Raw genomic sequence first — 11,046 nt, forward strand, 5'->3', positions numbered from 1 at the left:
TACACCAAAATTATTCCTGTTCCTATGGTTACTGTTGTTGATAGTAACGGACCTGACCTTATTCTTCTTATTCGAGTTAGAACAATGACACTCTAATAACAAATATTATTTTTGTGGTTCCGGGGTTCGGACGTGAGAAGGTCAGGGGTCACCTGCTCAACCACGTGGGTTTTCCCGGGTACTCCAGTTTCCTCCCACAATGAGACCACATGCGGGCTTACATCTGGGCCAACAAAAATGATTAACAAAAGTTGAAATAACTGGTTTCAAAATTGTTGTAAAATAAACAAAGTTTATATTCATAACGTTTGTGTAGTGTTAAATCTTAATCTAAGGATGTATACAGCTCAACGATAATTAAAATGCAGAAATATTGAATTTTATAGCTGCTAAAAATGTTATAAATATATTTCTTAATATCGTTATGCTGTATCCAGTATGTCATTTTGATTGATAACAGGTAACACATTGCCAGCTTGTGTTTTAATCCTTACAAATTATAGGATATCAATAATAACTCATATTTTGCATCTGCTCATTAATTTTGACGTTTTGAATAATTACTGTTTAACCGGCAACAATATTCAAAGTGTGGACAAAAGGCTCACAATGTGAATGCGTGTAGCATATCAGAAACAAATGTAGAGTTAGATACAGCAGGGCCAAAAAATGAATTAAACTGCATCATATAGCTGTTTTCTTATTATATCAAGGACATAAGTCTTTAGGTCAGTAGGCGATTGAAGAAGTGGTAGAAAGATCGTCATTTTAACTGGAATTAAAATCCGCAGATAACAAAGACACTACGAAAACTTTTGTCCTTGTTGGACTTCAATATGTGTAATAAAACCACGGTAAAATAAATAAATAAAAAAACCCGTGTTTTACAAACATATTATTGAGTTAAACACACCTAGACGATATGTATATAATATAAATTATACAAATATTACCATTTAATTCCACAAACTGACACCAATATAACCATTGACATGGACGAAATCTTTATTCACGTGTATATCAGAACATTGTTCCATAATGATATTGACGATTCTGTGTATGGTTTACAGTCGTAACACCATCTCTAGATGCTAGCAGATATACAAAGGCAATATATGAGAAATGCCTTCAATCACGAATGAATCATTCAGGACCACTTTCACGCGGAAATCGTGGAAATGCGAACGAATTACGAAGCGAGAGACAGAGTTACTTCCCTTCCCATATATTTTGGCCCTGGAATATTTAATGTCCTTGAATCGCCACGAAAATGCAGTATGAGTTCGCGTAGTAACACGTCTTTGAAAATTTTTACATTCTATTTTGTATTTTGAGAAAGGAATTAAATGTAAAAGAGAATCAGACATTTAGTCCTTGTCATGTTCTTGTGAGAAGTAGATATTTTTTTCAAATGAATTTACGTTGTCTTAACAAGTCCACAAACACACATTCAACACCCCTTCCTCCCTCCTACACACGAACATACACATTTTTCTCATATCTGAATAAAGGGTTGAAACCTATTATATTAGCGAATATATGTTCAATATGATCATTATAATTACTACTATGGAAAACAGTGTTTGTTCTGGGTAAAGATTTATCAGGTTAAATATAAAGTTATATCGTGTTCAAATCTTAACACCTGGACATTACATTCTGACAGTTATGATCGTTGGGGGCTCGAGGTTGACTCCATCCAGGTAAGTTTCACAGAAACATATAGATCAAGCTAATAGCCTTTTACATGTTGAAAGCCTCGGTCTAACAGCAGTATTCGATATTACTGTCTGTTGTATATTTTAAGTTCACATCTTTTATATATTCTTATATGTATTTATGTATTCTTTTATGATAAAGATGGTGGTTTTTATTTTCGTCAATTGAACATTAATATCCTTATAAATATTTAGTTCCAATACCAATTAAATCTCATAGGGCAATAAAAAAACTCAGAAAATACCAACACGTCAACGCAATCATAATCCAAACTCAGATTCAATAAAACTCGCCAAAATGTGCACAAAAGAAAGATTTAAACAGAAACCTATGAAAAAGTATACGGAGACAAAATACCGGGTGTTCCGGAAGAGTAAGCGTCTTCTGTTTTATCAACGATACCCACGATGTAAACCTTGGTCAATCCAAATGAGTTATATCACGTTCTCAATACTTAACTAGAGCCCAGTGTTAATGTTAAAAAGATATATTGAATATGATAACGTGCTTCAGACTGAACTGGTCATTTTTCTAAAATCTCACTGATTCAAGAGTCTGTTTAACTATGTCTTCTATAGGATGCAGTTTCATTCGCTTTTTATCACAATTTTACCTAAATCTAATTTCATCAAGGATGTACTCCTCTGATGTTTTGACCGGAAGTCAAAAAACATCATTCAATATAAAATTGATTTCATGAAAATATTTTAGACTTTTGTCTTTTGATATATTTTGTCATCTATAGTTGAAATCTGGTGATCAGTATGACGTTTTGAAGTCGCTCGTGGGTTATATTTTCTGATATTGTGATTCGGTTACTAGCGTCAACAATTTCAACGTTGTCTGGTTGCTAAGGTACTTCTCTTGAGTATAGCTCTGGAATCTTCAACTAGATTTCGACTAGATTTTGCATGAATGATCGCCATAAATCACAGATTTGCCATTCATGAATTATGACCTGATGACCACTTTCCCTTTTTTTGACCCAAACATTTCAGCTGGTTTCTTGATATTGGAAAAAATGGCTCTTTTGGGTGAAAATTACGAAATTAAAAACATAGAGACCCCCTCTTTTTCATCAGGAAAAGGATTCTCGAAAGTTATCCTTTATCAAAACTTATAGCTGTTAAAAAGTTTAATACTAGAAGATGGTAAAATAAATAGATTTATTCGTCTTGGAACGTTTTCCTTTTATTTTTGTTGCTTTGCAGTTCAAAACTCGTTAAGTCAAATGAAAAACGTAGATTTTCACATTGACAATATATTTCATAAAAGGTGACAAATAGAAGAATAATATCTGCAAATGAATTATTTCCTGTTACACAAATTTTTACACGTGTACGAGAGAAAGTAGCGCAGCAATATATTGATTTTGTGATTTTAATCTACTTTCAAAAATCAAACCTTCGAAAAATCATCGTCTGAACAAGAGGTCTATTCTGGATTTTTTTTTCTTCTCAAAGGTGTTCTTTATTTGAGTTCCGTTCTTTTACATCCTTTAATGCTCTCAGTTTTGAAATCCATTGTTGCTATTTATCAAATCATCACAAAACGCAATGCTGTGCAAATATCAAATCATGTCTCTAAAACTGGAATGCAAGTGTAACTTAAAGGTGATCTTGATATTTGTGACGTTCGTTCAATTCTTAAAAAAAACATAAACAAAAAATCTGCATACAGTTATGAAACATGTGTTTCTCTTTTTGTTTTTGTTTTTGTAAACAGCATCTTTTTCATTTTTATTAATTTTGTTTTGTTGTTGCTGTTTTTTTTCCGTTGAAAAACACAAAACAAAAAGTGATGGCATTTTTGTGGAGAATCGAACCCTTAAAACGGAAACAAAATACATAAATTCTGAAAGATATGATTTTATTTAAATAAACAACATCAATGTAAATAATCTGGCGCATTCTTTGGCTGTTAACATGACCTGAAACGAAAAATTAAAAAATCGAAGTCAGCAACAAATTACCGAACTAGATTTATTTATCCAGATGAATTAGTAGATACGATCTTTAACTGAATACCATTTCTTGATGGAAATCAACAAAACAGCTGTACTGCCTTTTCTTATTTCTCAAAGTATGGTTAATTATTGTTTGTAGCGCAAATTAAGCGACAGTAGTAGAATGATTTTGTTTGGAGCCAAATGACCTGTCTCGATCGAAACATGGTATTACATTGCAGTTAAAATATTAATTTTAGGGGGATATTATTTTTCATTTATTTCGTGGGCAATCTTCATTTTTATATCGAAGATAAACATAAGGAGTGTTCCATTGATAAATTTGTAAAGAACTACGTATCCACCAGATCAAGTCCCTTCGAAATATTGATTTTTTACTCAATAACCACGAAATTGGAGGCCCACAAAATTCAGGACATTGCAGTATCCTGTATTATCTTTCCTGAATTATAAGTCAAGAATGTCTTTCTCTACAATAACTAACATGCCATAATGATGAGGTGTCATTTCCAGTGTCATTAATTTGGATTTGAAACATCATTTCCGCATACTATTATTAATAGAATTACGTAAATTGTCATTACCCCTGTTGATTGTTCTTTGATGTAAAAATATGACGTCATTTAAGTTTTATCCAGCCACTTGTCCGGTACCGTTGAACAGAAAGTATAATAGTAGAATTCCAGCAACTGCAAAGAGAAAATCAGAGCTCATTGCTGTTAAATGTAATCGTGAATGTAAAATGGTAAACATCATCCACTTCTGATAGAAGTCGTGAATACAGCAACATTATGACAATAACACGTGATAATACCGTCACGTGATCATATCAACATGCTGTCACGTGACCATACCAGCATGTAATCAGCGAATTGTCATGATAACTTTAACATCATGATATCAAACTTGATGTTTAAAAGAACATTAAAGATATGGTTATATCACCGATATAATGTTTATCTTTGTATTTGAAAAGTCTTTTGATGTTTCATAAAAAAACCCATTTATTTCATTTTTACCTGGTTGAAAGTATACGCAAATTAGCAAAAGTGTCTTAACAATTTGAATTTACGTATGAGCCACTTATTTGCACTCGTTCAATATGTATTTAAGATATAATGAGTCTCTGTTCCTCATTTCAAACATAATATGCAACGAATTTCATTCATTAGCATGAAAAAAAATCGCGTCCTATTTTACAAATACTTCATAAAACTTATCTGTTACAGTCTTGTTGTCATCTTGCTTTAATTAAATCTATTGTCTTCACAGTGGCGTATTGATATACAGTGTGCAAGTGTTTGACGTCATTCAAATATTTCTATGACATCACAATATAACATTACTTTTGTCTCATACGAAAATTATGACACAGGAATGAATAATATGTGTTTTAAGTTGCGTGGATTTTTTAAAATGAAGATACGAACTTTAAAAAACTGCATTTGTTAATGTGTATGGAGACAAAACATAATTTATTATGAATTTTTCATAATTATCTTCAGTATGTTTCCTTGTACTTACCGCCTCCAAAAACGCCCAGTCCTTTCCTCACGTCGCCCAATAGCCCGTTGTTGCCCAATCCTATCCCACCATATCCGCCGTAACCACCGACGCCATACCCACTGTAACCAGAATACGGGTATCCGAACTGACCCTGAATGGATTGTATTATTATAAAAATAAACACACACGGGACCAAGATCAAAATTAAACTCTTACTCATTCTGACGCTTTGATTCAATTACAATTAGTAAAGGAACCTGTGAATCTCTAAGAACGGTCAAAGCTTAAAGACTGACGAAATAAATTTTCAGCAAAGAGTTTATATACTTGGTATTATTACCAATTACATCAGGGATGGTTCAAAGTTTACTGAGCAGATGTCGTTTCCTTCCCTTAATTGTATGTACTATTTGTTTGTATGGTTGTAATTACGTTTGGTGGATTGCGCCTCTGGGTAAATGTCGTAATCAATGTGTGTTACCTTTCCCTCACCTGAACTCATGTCATGTTTGTTTACATCTGAGTTTGTTTATCTCAAGCATCGAGTAAGACATTAGATATTCTTACAAATTAAATCTTATCAAAATAGTTCAATGTTAGAAATATACACACTGCTATATAATTCAAATAGAACTGTAGTAATTTGTGAGAAAATCGAAGACAATATATATTTTTGTAGTTGTGAAATAACTTTATTACTTTATTTTATGCATTCTTTTAATCTGGTATTTTTTTTAATAAGACAATAACTTTGTAGTCATTTCAAAAAAAAATAATGAAATTTTATCAACCGATTTGGCCTTTTGTTTTACAGAAAGTAAGCCGTGAACCATTTCTGGTACTTGATTTCTAACTTGTGTTGTTGAAAATTTCAAAACAGTTGTTTTCTTCACCGAGTTCTTTGTTTGCGTTTTTGTCGGTGATTAAATTAGGTAGTGATAAACAGTTACATTGAACAAAGATTAATCATTTTCTCCATAATATCGTTTTTGTTACGCTAGATAGTTGAATAATCCCGTAACTATTACCTTACAAAAAAAAAAAAAAAAAAAAAAAAAAAAAACAAAAAAAAAAAACAAAAAAAAAAAACAAAAACAAAAAAAAAAAAAAAACAAGAAAGAAACCTACCAGATATTGATTGAATATGAATGAATTGAGACGGAAATAAGTTTAGTCCTTCTCAACAGTCTCCTTCTACATGAATACATCGTACCACAGAAATGAATATGAAATCTTAAAGATTTTGATACCGACGTCAATTGAAAATTAATGGGAAATGTGAATATCTTTTCAGTATTCATGGATTATAAAATTATAAAATATTGAAATATGTTTTATAAAGAATACCTTGCACAACTCGTATCGGGATTTGCTATTTTTATCACATTGACTTTAACACTAATTTACTACAATGCCAAGGTATATCAAATGCATATTTAGTGTTACATTTACTTGGTATTGTTTAAACTAGTTAGATTGTATAATTTTATCATTTATAAACTTCTCAAATAATGGCTATATACGACATGATAAAGACTCGGAAAAGCTAGCGTACTGACTGTGATCTACCTCTGCTACTAGGCACAATACGTTACTTTTTAAAATTTCATAAACAGGTAAACCTGGGTTTTGAACATTATGATGAAAAAGACACAATGTAACGAGAGTTCCGTAAAATATATTGTTCAAAATTTATCAATAGTTCAACCACACTGTGCTTCTTTTTTGAAATATAAAGTTATCGTATTGTTATTAAAAAATAACTAATTTTGGATGCTTTTAAAATAACTATTTGAAAAATCGCGGCATTATTTACGCAGAAAATTGCCGCTAGAGGGCTCTAACTCTTTTCGATATTTCAGCCAATGAGAAGGCCAGGATCGGTAAATTTTGTCTGAAAGGCCGTCGCAATAGGCTGTACGTATTGAGTACGTTTAGCATAAAAATGACAGAAATAAAATACGTAACGAAAGGGCAATTTCTATGATGAAATACATAAGTATTACACTGTTGTGACATTTTATCCTGCAACTGGCGCTACCATGGTCGGAATACACCTGCCACATGAATAATAACGGAAAAATATTTTCGAAAGCTATAATTTTACATGGTTCATTGAAGATTAGTTCATTGTTTGGATTTCTGGATTATTTTATCATTACTGAATACGTTTTAAGGATTTTGGTTGTCCAATCACAGACGGCGTTAGCGTGAATAGCGTTATAACATGGGTGTCCTACGTCGTTTCCTGATCAAAATCAGTAGTATGTGTGACCATCCCTGACGTCAGTCGCTTCTCTAACTCTCCTTAACATTGACTCCATCAAGGTGTTTATTGTCCTTTGATGGATATTATTCCACTCGTTAATAAGGGCCTACGTCAGTTGAGCGACGTTATATGGGACGTTGACGTGCTTCCTAATCTCCTGTCCAATTAGTCCGAACAAATGCTCGATTGGGGACAGATCTGGACTGTATGGTGGCCAATGAAGAACTGGGAAATTGTTTTGTGCAAGAACGTCACGACAAACCCTAGCAACATGGGGCCACGCGTTGTCCTGCTGCAACGTTAAGTTACGTTGATGGATAAGAGGAAGGACGCGTGGTCTCAAGAACTGACATGTTACTGCTGTAAGATTGCCATGGATAACCAGGGGAGGTGTTTTCACACCTTGAGATATCCATGCCCATACCATAACAGGCCCTCCACCCATCCCCGAATCTGTCGCTTTCCGTTATACAAGCGTCAGATCATCGCTAACCACGACGCTGATAGACACAGTGTTGTCCATCTGACCTGTAAAGTGTGAAGCGATAATCGTCAGTGAACAAGAAACATCTTCAATGGGCCAAACGAAACCAATTAGATGAAAGCCACTGCATTCGACCTTGGCGTCGCCTCTACGGAAGTGACGGCCCGTCATAGTGACGTCATGGCCTTAAATAAAACTCGATCAATTGATTCCTCGGACACTCTTGGATTTGTAATGATTTACCAGCACATATGGTTGAGGTTTAGAAATGTATTTCTGAGCGGAGCAATTGATATGGTGCACGTCATCATCCAAAATTCAGCGTGTTGTTAGCGTGAGGTAAACAAAGACAGAACAGCAAAATTGTTTCCATAGCCTTACTTTCAATCAATGTTGCAGGATAAATAAATTACATGGGCAGTGTCTAAGAATATTTGTTTCATTTTGACTCGGGAAAGGAAGACATTTGTGGCTCGCCATAGGCTCGTCACTCTTGTCTTTTTTCACCCACGCCAAAATACAGCTCGCATTGTAGGACACTAACCATGCATTCCCAACCAAACAGGTAACTAGATTCTCATTCTATGTTGATGAATGTTGCAATCAAAAACAGGTCCATCATGAAAAACAACAGGAAAATGTGACCATGTCAACATAACCACAATCCAAACTCAATAAAAAAAAAAAAAAAAGAAACACTGGAAAATACAAACAAAAGAAAGATTTACAAGGAGACTCCTGAAATAAATACAAGGAGAATAAGACAAGACGTTCCGGAAGAGTAAGCGCCTTCTGACACTACATACATATATCTTATTAAACATACATAGGCTAGTGTACAGATTGCGATTCAATTAAACAGTTAATTCAGCTAATTAAACATAGAAAGCTACTAAAGAGAAATCCGCCGTATTGTAGGAAGGAACATACTTCAAAACCGTGAATATCCCTCCAGCTACAGAGTACCAGTGATGATTTGTAGAGAACCTTAATCAAGTGGCAAGTGCTACATACAAGCTCAAATTGAATGACCCTCCAAATAAACACACAAATGCAAGCAAATTTACAAGAAAACCAGCATCCGCTCATAACAGACAACCCCAAATCTCCAAAGAAGGAAGCGTAATATACCATACTATAGGACGAAAATCCCCTTAAAACTGGCCCGTAAAAAAATAAAAATATTTATTGCTAGAAGACTAATACCCTCTCGCATTCCAGAACCCCAAACTCCGTGGCAACAAACACAAACAAAAGAAATGAGGGGCTAATGGGTACGGGCCCGAATCTTGAAACCAAAGAGCGCCAACATGATTCCAGCTGACAGATTGTACAATTACAAATTCAGTGTATGAATAATACTTCAGTGGGAATTTTAATGGGAACTGAATATAACATAAAAACAAAACAGAAGACAATATGAAAACCAGTTAATGATCCCTGTTGGTTTGTTTTAACGCCAATGTGTATCATAAAGATGTATGTGGTTGTATGTAATAACGTGACTTAATTGCTGTCTAGTAGCGTGTTTACCTTGTGAGGTACATGGATACGTTTGTAAATTTCCGTATGTTACACAAGGGTAGAGGTTACGGGGCAATGGTACAGGGAGTCATTACTGTGATATTACATCACAGAGAAAACGAAGTACACATCCGAATTTTCACAAGACGTATAAAAAGGACCAACGTTTTGAAAATGACAGTCTCTTCTTAAATCGCGATAGAGATTCAACACAAATTTTGGTTTTAATCAGAACGTCTGAGAGGAAAAATTTAGCAAGATGAACAAGGGAATATTTTTCATCTTCCTTCCATGTCTTGTAGCCTTTATCCTGATTCAGACCACACACAGTATATACGGAGGCTATGGGGGTTACGGTGCCTACTCTGGGTACGGTGGGTACCCGTATTCAGGTTTCCAGGCCGGAAGGTACTACAGTAACGCCCGGGAAAGTATGAAAACCGCCGCTATTTTCAGTAGTCGTAAGTACAGAGTCTTTTCTGTTGTAATTTACGAATTATCCCCACTTCCGGTCTTCTAAATTTAGCATTATTGACGAGTCCTATAATGACGCAACAGTTGTATGATGCAGTTGATTTATATCTTTGACTCTACTCTATCTACATGTAACTGTAAATATTTATTTTAAAAAGTGCTAATTACGTATCTTTTTATTGTGCAATCTCCTCTTCACTAGTTTTTCGAATAGATATTTCACCGCTTGTATTTGTACATCCCTGGACTTTGTGTCACCCTATACATCTTTATTTGTATTTTTGATATAATTCTCTACTCACAAATTCTGTCTATCGTTTACTAGAAAATGGACTTCCCATGGAAAGTAGACATCAAATTATTCCAGGAATGATGTATGCTGATGATATATATATAATTTACTCTAGTTAATTTAGATTTTCCTTAAGTGTGCCCCTATCAACAATAATTGGGAGGTAAAGGTCATGATTTTCTTTAAAACAAAAAAAACCACTATATGTTATAGTATACTTTCAAAGTGATATGGAAAGACGCTGGTCATTTCAACGTGTATAGTAACTTTGACACACGTTGTCTGTAATCTAAAGGACCATATCGATGGCTATTTTATCGGGTCAGCATTTTCACAATTTGTTTTAAAACAAAGAAATTATATTTCAACGAATTCTGATTTCGCGATCTGGATTTAAAAAGACATCTAATAAAATGTGTCTCGTCATGTTAACAAACCATAGCGAAAGGTAGACATCAAATTATTCCAGGAATATATTTTATATCAAGCATGCACTTACGTAAAATTTGTATTTATCTTCCAGTGGTTGGATTCTTTGTCGTATTGTTCCTGTTTAACCGTACAGGACAGATTCTGGGATAAAACGGACATCGTGCAGCGCCATCTACCATCAATCACACACATTCAGGGGTAGGTAACAATCAAACAAAAGAAAGGTCGATCTCTCCGATACGGAAATGACGTCATGACTTAGAGCCGTTTGCATTTGACTCAGATATAAATATTGTAAATTGTAAACTATAGTCGTAAAGGTAACAAATATTTTAAAAAGCTAAATTAAGAGATAGTTTTAGATATGCTAGGGGTAAGTT

The 11,046-nt window shown here is 34.0% G+C and overlaps 1 protein-coding gene across 1 annotated transcript; it reads left to right on the forward strand.

The window, feature by feature from the left end:
• Positions 1 to 9,727: 9,727 nt before the first annotated feature.
• Positions 9,728 to 10,816, forward strand: LOC132560059 (uncharacterized). Its single transcript, XM_060224714.1, has 2 exons — positions 9,728 to 9,929; positions 10,758 to 10,816. The coding sequence occupies exons 1-2, from the start codon at positions 9,728 to 9,730 to the stop codon at positions 10,814 to 10,816; spliced, it is 261 nt and encodes an 86-aa protein (XP_060080697.1).
• Positions 10,817 to 11,046: the final 230 nt, after the last annotated feature.

This window comes from Ylistrum balloti, unplaced genomic scaffold (assembly GCF_031769215.1).
Source record: "Ylistrum balloti isolate Yb309-2 unplaced genomic scaffold, AGI_CSIRO_Ybal_v1 Utg371012, whole genome shotgun sequence".
In the NCBI taxonomy this organism is placed as follows: Eukaryota; Metazoa; Mollusca; class Bivalvia; order Pectinida; family Pectinidae; genus Ylistrum; species Ylistrum balloti.

Excerpts from the sequence above, each read along its gene's own strand:
- LOC132560059 (XM_060224714.1), top strand. The coding sequence starts at position 9,728 with ATGAACAAGGGAATATTTTTCATCTTCCTTCCATGTCTTGTAGCCTTT. Across the intron at positions 9,930-10,757 it reads CGCCGCTATTTTCAGTAGTC|TGGTTGGATTCTTTGTCGTA; the intron begins GTAAGTACAGAG and ends TTTATCTTCCAG.